This window comes from Myotis nattereri (assembly GCF_964212035.1).
Source record: "Myotis nattereri genome assembly, chromosome: 16".
NCBI classification, from domain to species: Eukaryota; Metazoa; Chordata; class Mammalia; order Chiroptera; family Vespertilionidae; genus Myotis; species Myotis nattereri.
Window position 1 is genome coordinate 39,318,540 of NC_138091.1, and position 21,718 is coordinate 39,340,257.

General features: G+C 56.7%; 1 protein-coding gene across 1 annotated transcript in view; it reads right to left on the minus strand.

Moving 5' to 3' along the window:
* Nucleotides 1-10,246: 10,246 nt before the first annotated feature.
* Nucleotides 10,247-21,718, minus strand: part of PRKCA (protein kinase C alpha) — a 282,419-nt gene continuing 270,947 nt past the window's right edge. The window contains exon 17 of the mRNA XM_081109906.1: nt 10,247-11,894. Coding sequence (XP_080966032.1) covers nt 11,730-11,894 — 165 coding nt within the window. The 3' untranslated portion in view covers nt 10,247-11,729. The remainder of the gene's footprint in view (nt 11,895-21,718) is intronic.

Below are 21,718 nucleotides of genomic sequence, written 5' to 3' on the forward strand. Positions count from 1 at the left end.
GTGTTCAAGAACATGACCCTGAAATGAAGGCCCCGGATGGGGGGGGGGGGGAAGACAGCGGGGGACCGGGAAGAAAGGGACCACAGCAGGAAAGGTCTGAAGGTGGGTCAGGAAGAGTGCTCTCGACCCGGTCAGCACCTGGACAGCTCCCTGCAGGGGCAAGGAGCCTGATGCCTGGGGGGAGGATCTTTGTGAAAGGTGATTGAGGCCCCACGAGCCCTATAAAAACTCTGTCTGGTGATTCAGGACGCAGGGAGACACCAGTCTCATCTGAAACGAGCCCATGCTGCCGTGGGCATGGATTGCAGCAGCTGAGGTGTGACTAGGCCTGGGGACACAGGACTTCCTTAGAGAACTTGCAGGAGAACAGGACTCTGGTTGTAAGTTCAGCACCCTTCTCCATGGCGCCAAGGAAGGGCAGCTCAGTGCACCTGCACCTAAGATCCAGTCAGGTGACTGGCTGCCTCCGGAGGGGCAACTGCAGTGTGGACATCAGTGGGCGGGGGGTGGGGGGAGTGGGGGAGCTCCTATAACGAAGGCCAAGAGCCCTGTAGGGGGAGGGGGGGCATGGAGTGAGGAGAAAGGGAGGCCAGGAAACGGGAGCCCCGCTCCTCTTTCAGAACAAAGCCAGCAGGGCCAGGCTCCAGCCTGCCCCCTCCCCCCCCCCCCATCCCATTACCTGGCTCTGGATGGAGATGACAGAAAATAGCGACTTACAGAGCCATTTCCTGGCTTTGAAGTTAATGAAAAAAGCTGGGGATGACAGGAGTGAGGGTGGTTTTCTCCGCAGCAGCGTGTGGGAAGGCAGCTGTGTGTGCCTCTGAGAAGACAGATGTGTGCCCTCCGGCCACCACCGTCCTCCAGCCCCGGCTCAGCTGGAGGCCCCTGGGCTCCCCGACTGGGCTGGTCAGGCCCCCTCCCCCCAGGCAGTGACTGCAGCTTGGGGACAGGGACAACCTTTGGAGGGGCAGTCTGGCCGTGGGGATCAAAAGCATTGACACTGTTAGGACCGTTTGACCCAGCAACCCCACTTCTATGGATCTAATGATCAGTCTTCATCACAGCCTTATTTGTGATGCACAGAAATAGGAAACTCCCTAAATAGCTACTACTTGGGAGTCAATTAGGATAAGTTTGTTATACCCATAGGATGGAATACTATACAGCCATTAAAATCAGGTTTTCAATGTAAGGATACAGAAAGGCACTCTTAGTATGTAAATAGTATTAGTATTTATTATATCCTTCTATGTATTTATTAGAGAGATACATGAGAATTTGGACCCAGAAATATTTACATCATATGACCCACTTTGTGAAAAAATGAAATTGTATGCATAGACACACTGTGAAAAATCAAAAAGAGAAGGTGTGGCTCAGTTTGTTGGATCATTGTCCCAAATACTAAATGGTTGTGGGTTCAATTCCTGGTCAGAGGACATACGGGAAGGCAATCAAATCGATGTTTCTCTCTCTCTCTCTCTCTCTCTCTCTATCAATAAATAAAAATCAAAATAAAAAGAGCTACAGGGAAATATACCAACGTGTTCACAGCCACTAAACCCGGAAGAGAGATTATGATGATTGTGTTCTTCATACTTTTCTATATTGTTCAAAAGTTTGTTTGTTTTTATTTTTTATTATGAACATATTTGGGAGAGGCGGTCCCAGAAGTCTGAGCACTGTTGCTTTTCCTGGGCTCTGGCAGGCCTTTCAGACCAAACCAAGGTCTGCAGATTCTTCGGAGCTTGGCATCAGGATGCGGCACTCCCTCTGGACACAACAAATCGGCATCTCCCAAAACGAAGCAGCTCGGGCTATCGGAACGCCTCGGGCTTCTGGAAACCTTGACTAAGAAGGACAACCCCTCAGCCGTCACTTGTAAAGATCATAGATTCGGCTCCCACAGTTCCCTCCATCACTGCCATCTACTGGGGAATGTCCTGGCCGACTTGTCCATTCCAGGAGGGAGCTTAGGTCAGCCAGTCTTTCCCACCCCTTTCCAGAACAGGGATGATTAGGGATGGCCCCCTGGGGTGAAAGGTCAGGGCTGTTTGCAGCTGGGAGGCCCTCTGTACACCTGGAACTCATTTATCCACACTGGATTCGAGCATGCGCTCTGGAGTGGACCTTCGCTATTATTCTGCAAATTCTTTCGAGTCTTAAGTTATTTTAAAATGAAAGGTTTTAAAATAAAAGAGAAGCTAAGATGCTAACATGGGCAGAAAAAAAAAATCCAGCTCCCAGAGCTGCCTCAAATCCAGACTTTTCTGTGTTTATTGCAAACCAAGGAGCCTGAGCAGTACCAACTCTTACACATGAGTCTCCGTCTGCACTTGTGGTTATTCCTTAGGGCACCCCCCACCCCCGCTACTTGCTGTGTGAGCACATTTTAAAGACTTTTGCTAGTTTGTGCCAAATTGCCCTTTAGAGAGATGGTACCCATTTATATTCCCACCCTCAGTGCAGGAGCTTCCCCAGCTCTTGCCAAAATGGGTTTTAATCTTCAAACAAAGCTTAATCGAGGCCAAGTCGATAGGTAAAACACAGAGTTATCTCGTTGCTCTTTTTCCTCCAGGAATTCTAAACTATTTTTGTGTGAGCCAAGTTGGATGACATCATCGGCTACTTACCTGGAGACTTGACTTTGGCCAGTTGGTCGGTCACCTCCATGAAGTTGCATTTCAGTGTGATGCCCCTAACTGGGTAAAGATCACTAAAGAAAGGCCGTGTGAAAATTCATTCTTTTGCAACACCCGCAACGTTGTTGGGGACATCGTTGCTCACATTGCTGTCTCTCTTCTAGGCAATGAAATCACATCCAAGAAATTTCTTCTGAAACGGAGTGCTAAGAACAGCGTTTTGTTCCCAGAGGAACGCGTCTGCTTCCCTTTTACCACGTATGAGAGCCCTGTAACTGAGGATCATGATTCTCACCTTTTTTTTTGGCTGCCAGGAAGTGCAAAGCCAAGTTTAAGGATCAGTGACAGCAATTCTGTTAACTCTCTCTCTCTCTCACACACACACTCTCTCAATTCTTTCTTGTTAACTCTTGTGGGAAATATATTTATGTTTTCATGGTCTTCAGCCCTGACCTTCTATTTTTACTTTATAAACCACATGGAGTATTTTACTGGCAAACCACTCCAAATCCTGCGGAAAAAGGCAAAGGCTGAAATTTCTCATGTGATAAACTCTGGTAATTTTCATGTCCCTAAAACCTAGACCAGAACTGGCACTGAACACCGTGCTCACATAAATATTTGTTTAATGAATGAATGAATGGAGGCACTCCACAATGACCCACTAAGAAAGGCACTGACATCGAAAAGAAACATGAGCTACTAGCTGATCCAAGAGAGGGACAACGTTACCATGGAAAGCGGGGCTTCCGGAAGCAAGACAAAAGGAAGGAAGCACCCAGAGTCTCAAACATGCTCAGCCTTTCTATTTCTAAAAAATGACCCAGAAGGCCTTCAACTTTCTAGGCACCAAGACACCCATCACCTAGTTGTTTAAAATAATGTAAAAGCAGGAAGCAACCTACGAGTCCCATAATCGGGGGATGAGTCACCGAAGTGTGGTGACCTGCTGAGTGGGAAGTGGTGGCCATTTAGAATGTCCTGTGTGCAGAGTTCTTCAGGACTGGAAGAAAAGTGTGTGCAGTGACACTACCCAAAACAGCAGGGCGCAGAATTGCATCTCCATTCCGTGCCCCACCGTGGCAGGCGATGTGCACAGAAGGTTGCTTTGTGAGTATTTTGCTTCCTTTCAAATAAACTCAAATTGGAGACTTTAGGTCGAGCACTATGGGCAGAGCGTCTATGCAAGAGTGCGACCCGCCGCTCAGATGGGCCATCCTTTCTGACGATCACGCGTGTAGAGGCTTTTAGTAAGTCACATGTTTATAGCATGTGCATGCCCATGTCGCGTTCCCTGCCTCAGAAGCTCAGCTTCGAGTCCCCACGGAGTTCAGTTAGAGGGTTTCACTGCTCCATCATGAAAAGGTAACAAAATAATTAATAAAAATCAAGCGAAGTGAGCAAGGTACCAAGCGGTTTAAGCATGGCAGTGGGTATCTGGGAATGGGGGGCTTTCCCCCCTTACCTATAGTGGCTACAAGAATCAGGTGTCATTTTTGTAAATGCTCTAAATTTCTCTCAAATGATCTAAAAGCATTCCCATTGTATCGTGCTCCAACCAAGCCCAACGGCGCCTCCCTAGGCTGCCCATTGCCAAAGACATCGGCCCTTTCACTTTGACAAGTTCTCTGGTCACTGGATGATGATACTGGCCCCACTTGGCCAGCCCTCAACCCCCCACCCTACCCCACCTCCGCAGCACACATACTCTCCCTGGGGCTCACCTGCGGGCACATAGTTTTGTTTTTGCCATCTTGGTGGGCTTCATGCCAGGGCTGTCCTATGGTGAGAGGGTGGGCCCCTGGGGCCAGACGGGCCTGCCTGCCCCTTGCTCCTTCCGCTAGGGCCTCTCAGGCAAGAGTCAGCCCGGTGGAGGTGGCTGCAAAGGGACCCGCAGGTTCCGAGAATTGCGGTGCTATTTTTCTCTTCCACCCACACCCAGGCAGCTAAAAAAAAGTCAGGTGAAGGTAGAAGAGAGGGTTCCAGAAACAGTTCCAGGAGGGCATCTAGTCTTGCAGACTTCAGAGTCAGCCAAGAGATGGGGTGGGTTGGAAGGAAGCCATTCCGGGAGGAGGGCCCCAGGAGGGCCCCGCCTCCCCGACCCAGGCTGCCTCTTTGGTCTCCTGAGTGTGGCAAGGTCAGGAACATCAGAGAGACCTGGTGCCCAGCCTCGCTGTGCTGTGAGGAGTTACGTAACCGGAAGCCGTTAATGAACTTGGGCCGCAGTCTTCCCATCTGTAAGATGTGCACAGTGATTTCTATTCTGCAGAAGTGCCATGAGGATTACATGAGAGGATTGCGTCAACATGATGCAACAGCTGTTGGATAAGGAAGACCCTCCCCTCCGCCTATTTACTGATTTCTGCCTGTGCGTGTCCTCCCCTTTCCATCTCGTCCTCCACGGGGCTGCAGCCTCAGCCTCCTCCTCCAGGGAGGCACCTGGTGTGGCCCACATCTCTGCTCTTCCAGGTGGCTCACCCAGGAATTGTTATTTGACCTCCCTGGACTCACCTTTCCTCTTCTGTAAAATGGGCACAGTAAGGAGGACCTACCTCGAGTGGTCACTGTGGACTTCAAATACATGCATGTAAAGTACCAGGAAAGTGCCTGGCATGATCAGCAGCGTGCACGTGTGTGCGCGCGCACGCGCATGTGTGTGTGCGTGTGTGTGCGCGTGTGTGCGCACACACGCACAGTATTCTGGTTTTTTTTTTTTTGTTTCTTTGCCATTTTCATCTGCTTCTGAGTCCTTGAGCCCACCACCGGCTCTTCTGTTTCTCTGGAACCATACTGTACTTTCCCCTCTCACGCCTAGAATAAGCCTCTCTGCAATATATTTATCGAATTAGCTTTTGAAAAAAAAAAGAATCCTGGGGAGACATCCAGTTCTGCTTCCTCGGAGCCAAAAGCACTTCTCGCACCCTCCCTGCAGGCACAGCCTTGCTCCCTGTGGTGTGGGCTCTCGGATGGGAACACGATGTGAACACAGATAACCTTTGCTTGTGCCGTGCGCACCAGCATTTCAGCTGAACTGTGAGTCACTGCCAGAGCACGTGAGGGGCCGGAGGGGAAGCTCGGGGCTTGTGCCACTCACTCCCGCCTGATGACAGGTGGCCACTGGCTCTAGATGCTGGGCTGACGGGCAGAGATGGGAACTTGGGTTTCCTGGGCACGAGCTCGGGAGATGTCTTGGAGAGCTGATCTTTAATTAATCCTGGTGCGTACATCTGGTGTCCTTAATTAGTTGGTGAACACCACGAGGGCATGGGCCGTGACACAGTAATGGTTCGGGTATCACCAATGATGCCAAGGAGACGAGGCACACTAAGGAATGATCATTATGTTTATTCATACACACTTAATAATGTATCTAACAAAGCATGTCATGCAAACAAAGGTTAGAGGTCATACGAATTGAGGAAAGCAATGCAGTAATTTATACATTCATCTCGCCCGCTCTAAACCCAGCGCCATCAGGCAGCTGCTGGCCTACAGCTGTCCGTAGGTGCTAATACAGAAGAAACCTCAACCTCCGTCTCTGTCTTCCTCCTTCACACGAACTGGGGGTCTTACGCGATGGTTTCCAATGAACACTTTACATGGCAGGTCCTCCACACACACACACACACGATATTACGTAGCAAAAGCAATGATTTCAAATGTTTCTGACCATCTAGAAAAGTTATTCTGAAATACCCTAAGAGAAGGGATATGAGGTGAGTTTTTAGACCCTTTGGACCTAAAAGAATAACCGCCTTCATGGATGACTTCACAGCGTCCACTGACCCCCTCGGGAAAAGAATCAGGTTCTCCCAGGAAGAGCGCCACCACCACTGAGGACAAACCCCAGGAAACGCCCTCCCGAGCTACGCCGCAGCGGAGACAAGACACCGCTGTCTAATCGGAAAGTGCGAAGCCACCCTCTGTCTTGTTTTAGAAAAAAGGGTTCTTATAAAGTGGACTTGATACTTATTTTCTGAAAAGTGGGGCTCCGTCTACGCACATAGGAAAGGACTCTGCATGATGCCAGGGGGCGCCTGCCGCCGCCTCTTCCTTCTCAGGGATGCTGACGTGCTTCTGAGCTGCCCGGTGGGCAGCGTCCCCAGGGGACGTCTCTGAATTTCCACCAAGTGGGAGGGGCCTGGGGACCCCCGGGGACTGGAGACAGAGCTGAGGAAGCGCCCTCTCCCCCCGCCAAAGGGTGGTCACAGAGCCCTGCAGAGCAAGGAGAGGGGCTCAGGGACCCCCGTGAGTGCTACCCTAGGGCTGCATCTGGAAGAGGGACAATAAAGCCATCTTTCCAGGGCCTACGAGTTCCTAGATCTTAGACAGCTGTCCCTCGTGTCTATTAAAAATACGGAGGGCGTCAGTCGGCCAATTGCTCCACCTGAACTTCCCGTCTTTCTGAGGAGGTCGCCGTACCCCACCGGCACGGGAAACCCGCAGAGGGAGTGCAGGTCGGGGCCGCCCCAGCTGACCGCCGCCGAGCCCTCCCACAGGGAGCATGTGATGGGAATCTTATCAAATTGTCAGGGGTTTTATTTTAAAAACTCATTTTAAAAGAAGGCCGGAGTTATTAAAGTTCTCTATAAAAAAGTACAAAGAGCCCAGTATACCCAGTTGTTCTCCTGGAGTTAATGTCTCCCTTAAGGTTTAGAAAAAGGTCTTTGGGACCCGTGGGCCTTAGTGTAGGGGCGTCGTAAGGCTGTTTGACGACCGAGTCCCACCTCTGGGGTTACTGACGGACACTTGCTCACGGACAGAGGCACAGGGAACCCTCCCAGAGTCCAGGACATCACAGAATTAACGGAACCGAGGTCACCATGACGACGGCCTTCATCCCTGCCTACCTCGGGGCACCTTCCCCGACGTTCTGCATCTCCTCACAGCAGGAATAGACAGATCCCCAGACGGGAAGGGACGGACGTGTTTACGGCCGGCTGTATGTCACAAAATGTAGCCCGGGCAACTCGAGGAGCATGTGTGAAAAATACACATACAGCACTCAGTCAGGCCAGGGCGCAGGCCCTCCACCCGTCCCTCTCCTCCACAGCCTGTCAGCCGTCGCTGCTCCCGCAGCCCTGGCGGTGCCTGGCTCAGCTTTCCCGAAAGCTGGAGCCCATTGTTTAGAGATCGCGATTGTTTGGTGTGAACAGCACGCACGAGAAACAGGTGACTCCATAAGACCCAAGTGAGACAATGACTGTCAGAGGGTAGTGACTTCCTGAGGCTTCTGAAAACGCAGGACTCCCGCTTTCTTCTCTCCTCAGCAGAGAGAAAACAAATCCCAGCAAAAACCCCTAAAAACAAAAACCCTCGCGTTTCCCTTGCAAAGTGGAATCAGGCGGGGACCACGGTTAGTTCTGGTGGCTTCCCCATCCACCCCGGCTGCCGGCTGCCCTGTGCTTGGCGATGGTGGGACCCGCTGGCTTCCAGGGCGGGTGGGTGGTGGGGGCTGAGCTGCTCCCACGCAGGGCGGGGTGGGGCTCTGGCAGCTGGTGAGGATGCCGCTGGCATTTGGGAGCTGCTTTGTGAGGCCGAGGCTACGTCCCTGGCAACGGACTTGCTCTCAAGGACCAGCCGGCGGTGTTTCATCGGCACCAAAGACCTTGATAGAAGCCCTGGAAACGGAACAGCTTCCCTCCCCGGGGCCCTCTCCTTTGCCGCCGTCGGCAAGCCTCCTTCCAGACACACCGAACCCGCTCTTCCCGCAACGCCTCACCCGCCTCCGCCTCCGCTGACCTCTCACCTCTCAGATCACCAGGAGGCCCCCTTGGGTCTGCACCCTCACCCCCGGCAGGTCCCACACTCTGCGGGAGCCGAGCTCAGGGGTCACGTGCGGGCTGCATTCATCCTGGCCTTGCAGAGTCTCAGGTCGTTCCCAGAGAGCTCCCAACCTTCTGATTTTCCACCAAATCCCCATAAGAAGGCCTCATGAGGAAAGACAGGCAGCAGTTCTGCACGAACTTGTGCCTGGCCAGGGGGATAGGAGAGGACTAGACATGTTGACGAGCAGTCCTTTATCAACCTCTGGAGTCAGTTCTTGCCTTGAGTGAACCTCCCGTGAACTCCGACGGCCGTGCTCCAGAGCCTTCCATTCAAACCAAACACCTGGGGGCTTTCGCTGGAACTTCCTACGGCCCCCGCCCATCACCTGTAAGGTCCTCCTCCTTCCAGCCCCCACCAGGCTGCTGGGCCTTTATTCGCATGATGCCTGCGAGCAGGACGGCACCATGGAATCTCATAGGCGCTGCGGCTGGCAGCTTTGGGATGGTCTCCACGTGCCTTATCTTCCCACAGTGACTGTTTGGGCTGCTGGAACCTTCCAAGCAGGAGTCTCTATCAGGATCCAGGACACAGCATCGCACCGAGCAGGCTGGATCGCGGGCAGCCTCCCTGCCCGTCCCCAAGCCTGCTGTCCCTCGGGCGGGTGGAGTGCCGGTCCGCAGACGGGGCCTTTTCTTTGAAAACGTCACAGGCTCGGAAAGCAGGCCAGCGGCCGGGAGGTGAGTGTGTTTCCTGGGGAAATCTGAGTGACTGGAAATGAGTCGCTGCTTCCGGAAAGCCGGAGCCCATGTGCGCTGAGCACAGGCGGGCTTGGGCCCAGGCGGGCTGAGCACAGGTGGGCTGAGCCCAGGCGGGCAGCGTGGGCTCAGGGCTCAGGACAAGTGACACCCAGCCCGAGGGCCTCTCCGGGGCCTTCCTCCTCTCAGCTCGGCGGGGCACTGTCTGTCGTGGCTCCGTTCTGGGCATGAGGACAGGCTCTTTTGTTTCTTAGGCTCTTTCTATAAACTGGTCCCTTTTCTACCAGACCAAACGGAGGTGGGCCTGGCGAGGACGCGACCCCCACACGTGCGCTGACCAGCAGGACCGCCGCTCTGAAATCCACGGCCCATCCGAGGCGGCTGAGGAGTTGCTCTTTCCGGGGCTGACCTGCTCCCCACCCCCCTCCCTTCCTTCCCAGGACAGACGCCCCCCCACTCCCCAGCTCAAAGCTGTGTGGGCGTGTGTCCCACCAACATCAGGCAAACAGCGGAACCACGTCGAGGAGGCACTCAGCCTGGAGCTGCTCCCGGGAACCAGGAGAGACACAAACCCTGGCGGGACGAGGTGGCTTCCATTCGGGACGTTCTTTCTGCCCAAAAGCCGGCTCCTCGAGGGCCTGGCCTGGGATGCTGCCCCCCACGGAGGGCTCCCGGCTGGTTCCAGGGCAGCTGGGGGGCCCTGGAGCCTCCGAAGGGGTCTGCTGGGAGCTCCAGGGACGGTCTGTCTCGGGAAGTTTGCACGTGAGGAGCAGGCATGCGGTCCCTCCAGGGCACGAGGCGTCTGGTGTGGCCACGCACACGGATCGGCAGGGGCACCCTCCCCCCTCCCGGAGTCACACACAGCTCTGCGGCTGAAAGGACTGGCGGTGGGGGGGCCATGATCACATCACCTCTGCTCGCACTGGAGTCTGACATCCCTGCTTCCCCGGGAGGAAGAGGGACACAGCACCGCACAGAAGCTGGTGCAAGAAGCTAAGAGACGATCTCTTCCCACATATAATCCCCCAAAGCTTCCTTTTGCAGGTAGAATCAAATACGTATATATATAGCTAATTAATCGGGTAAAGTAGCCATTCATTTCTGAAATTAGATCTATGTTAAAAAATCAGTATTTCCGATACAGAGGCAATGCGCAGGGGGCACACGGGGTCGGGGAGGGGAGAGGAAGCGGGGCAGCAACAAATTTACTAAAACTTAACCACAGAAGCAGGTTAGAAACAAGAGCCTTCATGAGTATAGCACAATTTTCTCTTATGAAATTAGGGTAATACTCTCCGTATGCTTGATACGCTTGTATCAGTGTATAGATTCGCTTGTGATGCAGGTTTATCAGACACATGCAGACTTCATTGCATGATGCATCTGCAAAACACAGGAAAACCCTTCTCGCAAGACAGCATCTCTGAGCGGCTGCGCGGCCCGGTCTCCCGGTTCTACAGCCTCAGTGGGTCATTCGGCACGAGCCGGACGTGGGGCCGAAGCTGGATTGTTTTTCATCCCTCAGGGGACGTCAGGGCCAGAGACGGGAGGGACCGAGTCTCAGGTCAACACTTTAGGTTACTGTACATGGTACTCCCCTACACGACACCGCAGCCTAGTCAATAAATAAATACAAAAGGGGCGGGGCGTACACTTCGCTCCCTAGGAAGCAGGTAGCAAAACATGGGTGTGCGTGGGGGTGGGGGGAGGAGGGTTGGCTAACAACACTGGTGCGTGGTGGTGTGGCGGATGGCACCCCGATCAGATCGCAGCATCATCTCCCAGAGGTTAACACGGACGCGCACACGCACACGCACACGCACCGGTGTGTCCTGGATGGGAAGTGACGTCCTGTGCAAAGTCCTTAGAAGGTTTGGCCTCTTACAAAGAAATGCAGGCATCACGACGGGGAGCGACCGCGTGGGGACGAGACGACAGGCCCACGGACACCCACCCGAGGCTTCCTCTCTCTCTTTTCTTAAAAAATCCGGTAACCGCCGGGCCGTGATGGGGTCATGACTGTCAACGTCTGGGAACAGGGAGCTGGCAACGGGCGACTCTTTCCATGGAGAACGAAGGGCAGGTGCTCCGCGCCGGCCCACCCCCACCCGCCCGACTCGCGCTCTGCTCTCTGGGTCCCTGTCTCCTTCCCAAGGCGCCTGGGTGGGGCCGTGTCCGGCCAGAGCTCTGGTTGGGGCGGGGGCAGGATTCTGATGGTGAGAACCGACAGACAGGACGGGGAAACGTATCAAATCGTACCAAAAAGGGGCAAGAGTCTGTTTGCTTTCCAGGAAGGGCTGCCCTACGCCGGAGGCGGCCTCCACATGACGAAACTGGACACAGCCCTGTGTTCTCTTCCGCTAAGATAAGGTTCTTGGTTGTAAGAGAAAGGCCCTGAACGGGAGGTCACGTTTGGACTAACAACCGTACGATCTTTCTGGCCTCCGCCTGGACCGAGAAACCAGGCCTCGGCCTTAAAGTGTCAGGTGAAGGATCACTTCCCACTGCGGGAGGGGCGCGGGGGGGCGGGGGCAGGGGAGGCGTGTGTTCTCGTGGGCGAGCTTCATACTGGGCTCTGTAGGATGGGGTGCACAAACTGGGGGTTGACATACGAGAACCCTTCGAAATCAGCCTGGTCGATGTTAGCGATGACCAGCTGGTCGGGCGGCGTTAGGACGGGCTGCCCGCGTGTGAAGAACTTGTCGAAGTTTTCCGCGCCTTTGCCACACTGCGGAGGAAGAGGAAAGGGGGGAGGTCAGTCAGCATGCGGAGCACAAAGCACGGGGCACCCCACGGGAGGAGCCCCCGGGGCGTCGGGCAGGTTAGGCGGGAGAACTTGGAGGCCTGCAGGTCGCTGGGTTAAAAGCCAGGCACAGCCAACAAGAACGAGACTCGTTCGGGTGTACATCTCCCCCCCCACCCCCCCGCCCCGCAGTGAACCCCTCGGCAGAAATGCACTGTGGACAGTGAGGGGACCCCAAGAGGGCCGCTGCTTCATGTCCATCTTACAGAGCAAGCAGGGCCTGAGCATGGATAACACACACGCACACACACACACGCCTGCACACGCACGCACATACACAAGCACACACACGCACGCACGCGCGAGGCACCAGTCTTGGTCCCCGTGGAAGGCTGGGATGTGGGTGGGGTGCAGGCAGTGACCCCTGGACCCAGACGTTGGGGTGACTGCTCCACATCTGGTTCTTTGCGACCGTGTTTGTAATAAAGTAAAGGCGCTGTGATTCGTGCCTTCCAACTGCTCAACCCCTAGGCCCGTCTCTAACCCGCGCTGGGGGAGGGTGAAGGCGAGGACGGGCATCCCCCTTGGGCCCCGGCGGACTTCCACGTGTCGGACGGAACTGGCCCGCCAGCCCACGGGTGGACGTGGAGTTCGTGTGCAGGGGGGCCTCAGGCTGGGGTTTGCCCTGGTGTCCGGAGGGGGCAGAGCAAAGGCTGCTGACTGTCTGCAGGGATGTTCCTCTCCTCCAAGTCCCCCTCCCCGGTGCTCGGCAGACAGGGCTGCAGGCAGAACTGCCCTGTGGAGGCTCTGAGACACACAGCGGCCATGGCAGCCCAGCCCCCAGTGAGGCCAAGGGGTGTCCCCACTGTCCCCGCCCCCCAAGAGGGGCTGTGACAGGTGAAGTCCCCAGACCCCCGGGCGGCTCTGAGACAGGGAGCTGGGAGGTGCCTGGTGACATGAACCACGACCCCCACACTCGTGAGGCCTTTTACCGGCAGGGCCATGGGCCATGGGGACAAACGCTGCATCAGCAGAGGCTGTGAACGACCCAGCATTCCCAGAGGATGCTCTAGGGAAGCTGTGTGTGTGTGTGTGTGTGTGTGTGGGGGGGGGGGGGTCCATCCCGTCCCCTCATCTGTGAAACGGGAGGAAGACGAGGCTCCCTGCCTGGGCGGTGAGGAAGGTGACATGTGGAGTTTCGCACACAGCCCGGCTTGTGGTGAGCGCATGGCACAGTCCAGGCCCGGGGCCACCCCTCTCGCCCTTTCCCATGTCTCTCCCCTCTCCTAGAAGGCTGCCTGGGAATCTAGCCTCACTGCGCTCTCCCCACCTTCTTATCGGCGACAGAACCTGCCCCAGGGACCCATCGCGGCGGAAGGCCGGCCATCCAGGCAAAGCCAGGCCTTCCTCACGGGTGGCGTTCCTTCCGGCTGGTTTTCGTTTTCACAAGTGACCACGTGCTCTTAAACACGGAGAGTTCAGACCAGGGGCTGGTGCGTGGAAATGAGGGGCGTGTTGGTGGGGAAAAGGGGTGTTGCGGGAGTGGGGAGCTGTTCGGGGCCCCTTCCAACCCTTGCGGAGGCCATGCTAACTGCTGGTCCTGCTATCACGGGGTTTCCCTCCGCCTCCCTGTTCCCTGGAGGCACACAGAGCACCTTTGAAATAAAGGTCAGCGGGAGCGGAGTCTGCGGTCGGCACCTCCCACCACACAGGCCATTCTGAGCCACTCAGAGGCTCACCCAGAAGAAGGGCACAACCATACTCCCCTACCCCCCACCCCCAATCACAGGCCCCAGCCTGCCTGGGGCACCCCATCCAGACACTGCTGTTGTGATGACAGCTAAAGAAACAGCCCTCCTTCGGATGCTCCAGTGGTTCTCAACCAGGGACAACTTGCCACCCCACCTCCTTTTTGGGGTCACCGGCCAATGTCTGAATTCGTTTTTGGTTATCATGACTCGGACAGAGGGTGCCATTGGCATCTGGTGGGCAGGGGTAGGGGTGCTGTTAGACACCCTGCAGTGCACAGGGCACCCCCTGCCAAGGATTGTTGGTCCAACATGTCAACAGTGCTGATACCAAGATGGCGATGCCAGGTGGAGGCGGTCCTGAGCTCAGACAGGGAGATTAGGCAAGAACGGCCACCTGCGAGCAGAGAATGGCCAAGCCGCAGCAGCCCACGGCGCAGGTGCTGTCAGCAAGCGTTCCCGCCGCGGCAGAGCTGGCTTCAAGGAGAACGTCCTTTGGGAACCTGACTGATCGACACCATTCAAGTGAATCTGCTGGGGGTGCTCCCAGGGGCTGGGGCAGTGCTCCCTGGAGGAGCAACCACTTGCATGTCTGTTGCTGTTCACTAACCAGGCAAAGATGGGCAAGAAGAACTCCTGCAACAATGGAAAAGAAGGCGAAGTCTCTAAAAGAAAGAGGAAGGCAAGCGCAGCACATGTCCCTCTGCTGGCCGGGTCCCCGTCTCGCTCCTGACTTGTGTGAACAGAGCACGCAGGTCTGACCTTTCCCGTGAGGACCATCTTGGTAGCTGGGAGAATCCATCCTCCTCCAGTAGGAAGTCCCAAAGCCAGTGCTTAGCTGCCACAGAACAGGAGACGAGAAAAACCACCGGCTGGCGTGGCTCAGTGGTTGAGCATTGACCCATGAACCAGGAGGTCATGGCTTGATTCCCGGTCAGGACACATGCCTGGGTTGCAGGCTTGATCTCCAGTAGGGGGCGTGCAGGAGGCAGCCGATCAATGATTCTCTCTCATCATTGCTGTGTCTCTCTCTCTGAAATCAATAAACACACACACACACACACACACACACACACACACACACACACATGAAAACAACTAAAAGAAGAGCTCCTAAGATCTAAAAGGCAGCCCACGCTTCAGGGCATCAAGTTCTAAAGCGGGGTGCTCCTGAGGGCTGCCCCCGCTTTGGGGGGCCACATGCTGTCAGACCCAGGGCAGAAACCCCCACTTCTGAAAGCCTCACGCCAGGCGCTGACCACGGCGCTAGGGGCAAGGACGAGCCCGGGCCAACTGGAGCTCTGCCCTGTGATCACTGCCCACGGGAGTGTGCCCGCAGGTCTCAACGCTGCTCGCCACCGCGAATCGCCCCCTTTTCTTTCCAGGTCTGTCTCTGAGGAAGTTTCCTGATCCCAGAGAGAGAAACAGGATGCTGGCAAATGGAAGCCTTTTGAAACCTGTCCCCTCAGGCGAGGACACCTGGGACAGGACCCTGAGGCAGGATGGTGGAGGGGGCAGATGAAGAACCAGCCTCTGGCTGTACCTGGCACGCCCGCCGGAGAAAGCCTGGAGAGCGGGAGGCGGGATGGGAGGCCCGGAGGATCGAGGACACAGGAGGAACTGTTATTCTCAGGGGAGTCACACCAGAAAGACATCACGTTCTCCCACGGGGCGGGCGGGGGCGTGAGCACAGCTATTTTTACCAGAGGTTCCGCCCTGGGAGAGGCAGTGCTAGCTTTCCCACCACAGAGGGGCTCTTCATGCCTGGAAAATCAGTCCTCCACAATCCCCGAGAAGCGGGGCCTGGGAACAGACACACTCTAAACCTATTGGAGACGATCTTCAACTACCCGCGCTTCTTTTCTTTGTTTTAATCCTCACCCGCGGATATTTTTTCCATTGACTTCTAGAGAGTGGAAGGGAGGGAGGATAGGGAGGCCTCTGGGCTGCGATGCCCCACACAACTGATGGGGACTCAGACGGAGGGGAGAGGCTGCGGGAGGTGGCCCGAGCTTGCCTGGGCCGGTGTGTGAGCCCAGGCCGTCCCACTGGTCCTCCCAGAGACCAGAGAGCATCGGTGCTCACTGGGCTGCGTCTGACACCAAGGAGAAGTGGGGGTACAGTGGGGTGAAGGACCCACCAGAGTTCCAAAGCCCAGGGCAATGCTTTGGGCAACTCACTGCGCGGGTACCTTTGTAAAGGTCAGAGGAGGCTGTGAATGTCCAACCTCCATGCCCGCTGTGAGGATCCAAGGGGCTGAGGTGGGCGCCACCCTTTCTCAGTGACCGGGCGTGACACTGACGGAGGCACCGCACGGACAGCAGGTGCTGGCGTGCAGAAGGTGTGTGATCATATGCGAGGCGAGAATGAGCACCAGGAGTAATCCACCCCTCTTCCTTAGCTCTGGATCCGGGATGTCACTTTTTTTGTTTTTTGTTTTGTCTTGACATTCCTACCCGTTTGGTCAAATCACCCATTACTAAAACGAACCTAGGAGATGCCAGGCCTGGCGGAGCTGTGACAAAGCACAGAAAGATGACTCCAGGGGCATCTGGGAGCGAGACGCCCTGCCCAGGGCCCATGGGGCATACGGGCCATTCGCCGCCCTTTGCATTGTGTGTGAGGCCGTGGAGGTGGGCCCCTCTGCCCCGGGCCTTATCTGGGAGAGGCCACCGGGACTGAGCCACACGTGCTGGTCTCACCTTTCCCTCGGTGCCGGGCATGAGAGTGTAACCCAGGGTCACTGGCACGGGAACCAGGGGGTGTGTGAGTAGCACGAGAACACCGCCATTTTCAAGCAAATCCACACAAAACCCAGCAGAGCAGGAAGAGCACGCAACCAACCGAGAGAACAGGCGTGCAGCAACGGGAAGGAGAAAGGAGACTCATTAGGTGGGACCCTCGCTGACAATTACGAGGCAGCAGAGGTGCTTGGCCTTAGGGGAGCCGTACCCACATGTCAAGCCCCGCAGCCCTGTGCTGGGTCCTAGCGCCGTGTGTTAGTAAGAACGCCGCCAACATCTGCGTGGCCCCTCCCTCCCGACTGGGTGCTGTCTTCATTGGATTAAATAACCCGCCGCAGAGATGACGGACACAGTCTGCTCTGGGCCTCCTGGGAGGTCATGTCCACGCTACGGAGCCACCCAGGGAGGGCGCTGGGCCACGGGGCAGCAGCCTGGTCTGCCCTTTCTAGAAAGGTCAGCATGCCCAGGGGAGGGTCTTCCGTGCACGGCCAACGCAAGCAGGTGCAGGCGCCGAGGGTTAAACGTGAGGTTAGTGCGCGCGTGGCGTCACCCGCGGGCTGGAGGTGTGCTCACCGAGGGCCTGGATGCCCACTGCAGCCAGAGTGTTTTGGTACAGAAAGTCTGGAGGATAAGAACGGACAGGGAGAGTGTTTGGAACACATCAGTGCCCGGCCCCGGAACCCTGGCATCGGAGCGGCATGGACAGGATGCCACAAACCCGCGGGAGCCGGCGTGGAGACGCCTCTGAGGCCCACTGTCCTGGGAAAGCCGTAAGGTGCGAGCCAGGCTGCGTGGCGCGGCCCCACGCGGGTGTAGGTGCACGCACGCGCACCACTTTCCGGAAGGTTACAGAACAGATGTAAACACTGGGGCTCGTGGCCGGGGAGGGGGAGACAGTCTTTTCGTTTTAGAGCCCTCTCCACTGCTGAGCTGTCTAGTTCACCACCTGCAGCTAGTGTTTGGATAATGACTTTTTAAAAAGCGGGGTTGGGACCTCCTTCATCTGTTGCCATGACCTGTGGTGAGAGAGACGGGCCAGGCTGTGGTTTCTCAGACGAAATTAAATGATATTCATCTCCCCCGTTGCCTCAGAGCTGCTCTCAGAAAGGCCAGTCCCGGTCAGGAGGCCGCAGTTTTGCTGACGGACACGGGCTGTGAGCCACACGGTACATGAGTGGGTTCTTGTGGGTGCGAGAGCCACGTGTGTCTGAGGGCTGAGACCTCGCTGACCTGGGCTTGTTCTATGGAATGACAACATGCCCTCCATTTGGTCCTCCTTTATTATTATTATTATTTAAAAAAATATTTTTACTGATTTCAGAAAGGAAGGGAGAGGGAGAGAGAGAGAGAAAAAAACATCAGTGATGAGAGAGAATCATTGATCGCTGCCTCCTGCACGCCCTACACTGGGAATTGAGCCCACAACCTGGGCATGTGCCTGGGAATCGAACTGGGACCTCCTGGTCATAGGTCGATGTTCAGACATCAGCCCCGCTGGCCGGGCTGGCCTTCCCTTATACTAGTGGCCGGCTCCGGCTGCTCAGGCTCCTTTCCCAAGAAAGGCTGCTGCGGTGACCACTGCGTCGCAGCCTTTACTTCAGACACTGGGAGCCTGTCCACTCGCACGACGCCAGGCACACAGGGCCCCCCGCGCCCGCCACTCCCACGGGAGCTCCTTGAGGCTTGCAACGGACCTGCTGGCCTCTGTGGCCTTTATTCTAAAGGCCACGCTGCTTCCCGTCTCTTTCCAGCAGAAACGTCTTTGGGAGAGCAATTATCCAGCAAAAGGAAGCCTTCTTGCCTCTAATTAGCCAAGTAGAAGATGCTGTCGTAGGCTGGTCGAAGGCTTCCAGGCGCCCTCCGTGCGTCAGGATGTGGCTGAACCTCTGGCCCCGACGGCTGTGCGTGTTCCTACGGTGCCGGCGAAGCTCCCCGCGTCCCGGGACTCTCACCTTTAATTAGTGTCACGGCTGTCGGTTCCACGGAGAGGCCAGGACAATGCACCTCCCGCTGCCCGGGACCTGACTGGACGCAGCCCAGGCTGCCTCCGTGTGACGGCTCAGACAGCCCCGCGGGGCCGCCCCACCGGGACAGGGCCAGGACACGGGCCTGGAGTGCCCTTCGTTTTAGGCATCAGATGTGAAGAGGCAGTAGGTTTGCCACTTACTCTCCAATGACTCAGAAAAACATAAGCGTGCACACGTGTGCGTGTGTATGCGTGTGTATGTGTGTGTGTCCCCTTCAGAAATTAAATATTCACCTTTGCATGAGTGACTTTTTTGTTAAACCTAAAAATAAAAAAGGCACCTTCCTCTGTGGGATCTTCTGATCCGGCCTGTTTTTGATGACTGTGCTTTTCGCTCAGAACATCAGCCAAATGCTGAGCGGATGGTCGGGTGCCTGTGGCAGAGGTTCCTCTGGGCTGGGTTTCCTTGGAGGGAAATGAGAGCAGCTTGCTGTGGCCCTTTTCTATAACGAAGGAGAGTTCTGTGCGGCCTCATCTCCAGGAGGGCAGAATGGGTGTTTCTGTTCCTGCTTTTAATTTACAAAGCCACACAGGTCACAGCGATCACCCCTCGCTCCTGAAAATCACCTCCACCGTCACAAGTGCACATGGGGGCCTTTCGGGGACACGGGCCTCCCCACAATGGGCCGCCGCGTGCAGGCTGTCCCTTCTGGCTGAGCCTTTCCCCATGGCCCCCCTGTGCCTGGGTGTGACCTCAGACCTGCCACCCTCGGGGGAGATGGCCACCGTCCCACACCTGACTCGGTCGCTCTCCTCCCTCTGCTCCACCTTATATGCGGCCTTAAAGAGAACCCAGGCCCTGGCCGGTGGCTCAGGTGGTTGCGTGTTGTCCCATGCACAGGGGGGCGGCCAGCTCGATTCCTGGTCAGGGCACATGCCTGGGTTGAGGGCTCGGTCCCTGGTGAGGGGTGTGCAGGAGGCAGCTGATCAATGTTCCTCTCACATCTATGTTTCTCTCTCTCTCTCTCTCTCTCTCTCTCTCTCTCTCTCCTTCCTTCCTCTCTAAAAATCAGTTAAAAAACTATTTTCCAAAAAAGAGAGAGAATCCAGGCCGCAGCCGCACTGTAGGTCCCGACTGTCATGTCACCGAGCCATGGAAAGTCCTGCCTGGAGCCTGCGGATGGATCCACCCCAGCACAATGTGTCCCTGTCGTGGGTCTCCGCCTTCCCAGGCCCTCGGGTCTCGTTTCAGCAATGTCACTGTGGTCAGCAGGAAGATGAAGAAAGACGGGGCACTGAGGGACCCCAGTTCCTCCGGATGAGCTCTGTGTGGTTGAGCGACAGAATTCCTCTGGATTTGGGGATCATCTTTCATTGGAGGTTCAAAAATAACAAATATAACAAAGATGAGTCTCCTGAGCTTAGGAGCACAACACCGACCCCCAGCGGCCCCCTGGGTAACGTGGGGACTCGGGAGTCTTACTGAGGCCTTTGCAGTACCCAAAGGCTTGAGCTCACGGGGAGCCAGGAGCGAGGTCCTTCATCCGCTCAGCCTCAGGGAAACTGAGTCGCCAGCGCTTGCTCCAAAAGCACCAGGCAAACCCCAAGACAGACGAGCTCCATCCGCCAGGGCTGCCGGCTGGACGCAGGAGAGGGGCTCTGGGAGGGGCTGGCTGCACGGGCTAAGTCAGCCTCTGGCCGCATGCGGCGGCAGATTGGTGTTTCCAGCAGCAACAGCGCGGCTGGTATTGTCGCATCTTTACAGGAACAAAACCGCCTGTATTTTCTCTGTAGACTCTTTGGACCTTTTAATGACAACATTGCAGAATAACAGCCTGTCTCCTCAGTCAGTTCTTTCTGCTGCCGTGTCCACCCAGCGCACGCTGCAGCCTGGATGACACCTGTTCCCTCCGCTGCCGTGTCCACCCAGCATCCTCTGCAGCCTGGATGACACCTGTTCCCTCCGCTGCCGTGTCCACCCAGCGTCCTCTGCAGCCTGGATGACACCTGTTCCCTCCACTGCCGTGTCCACCCAGCGTCCTCTGCAGCCAGGACGACACCTGTTCCCTCCGCTGCCATGTCCACCTAGCGCCCTCTGCAGCCTGGATGACACCTGTTCCCTCCGCTGCCGTGTCCACCCAGCGCACGCTGCAGCCGGGACGACACCTGTTCCCTCCGCTGCTGTGTCCACCCAGTGCCTGCTGCAGCCGGGACGACACCTGTTCCCTCCGCTGCTGTGTCCACCCAGTGCCTGCTGCAGCCGGGACGACACCTGTTCCCTCCGCTGCTGTGTCCACCCAGTGCCTGCTGCAGCCGGGACGACACCTGTTCCCTCCGCTGCTGTGTCCACCCAGTGCCTGCTGCAGCCGGGACGACACCTGTTCCCTCCGCTGCTGTGTCCACCCAGCGCCCTCTGCAGCCTGGATGACACCTGTTCCCTCTGCTGCTGTGTCCACCCAGCGCCCTCTGCAGCCGGGATGACACCTGTTCCCTCCGCTGCCGTGTCCACCCAGCGCCCTCTGCAGCCGGGATGACACCTGTTCCCTCCGCTGCTGTGTCCACCCAGCACCTGCTGCAGCCAGGATGACACATGGACTCAGGCGGCTCTCTCCTGTCGCTGGCGTGTGGTCTTTCCACTCCAGGCACCACGAGGTCAGAGGTCAGCGTGGTGTTCCCTGCACCCGAGGCTCAGAGCCAACTCTGCCCACCGAGTGCACAGGGGGACGGAGCCGCCCAGGGACCAGCACTTTCCTCATCCGCTTGGTGCTCAACTGCTTTGGGACAGAGTCGGCTGCACAGTCCTGCGGCCACTTGCTCCTAACCCCACTGTGCTTTCCTCTCCCTAGCGGTTCCATCTCTGCCCACCTGCACGCTGCTAGCTCCTTCCTCCGGTGCCCAGGTCCCCGCGGTCTGCGGGCCCCTGGTGGGCTGCGGCCTCTGCCCCAGGAATCCGGCTGTGAGCGCGTGAGGTTTCTCTTCCTTCTGACCAGGGCTCTCGCCGAACAGGCCTTTCCCTCGAAGCCGTCCGTGTCAAGGTCTCGGCCGTGCTTGCTGCTCCTGTTGGTGAGTTCTGGGCCGTCCTTCACAGCCGGAGGTGACTGGCTTTTTATTTAACTGGCACTTGGTTACACACCAGACAGACAGCGGGGCCTCGGGAATAAACACATGTACACACTCTGCCTGTGGCTTCACCGCCGGCGACTCCCACCCAGTGATCCCCACGGCCCAGCGGCAACCTGCACTCCCGGCTGCCCCACCGCCTCACGCGCTCGCTTCCCCGACGTCCGAGTCCAGGGCTGAGCACCCACGGGAGGGGAAGCCCTGCAAACCAGCACTCCCTTCTGAAAGCGG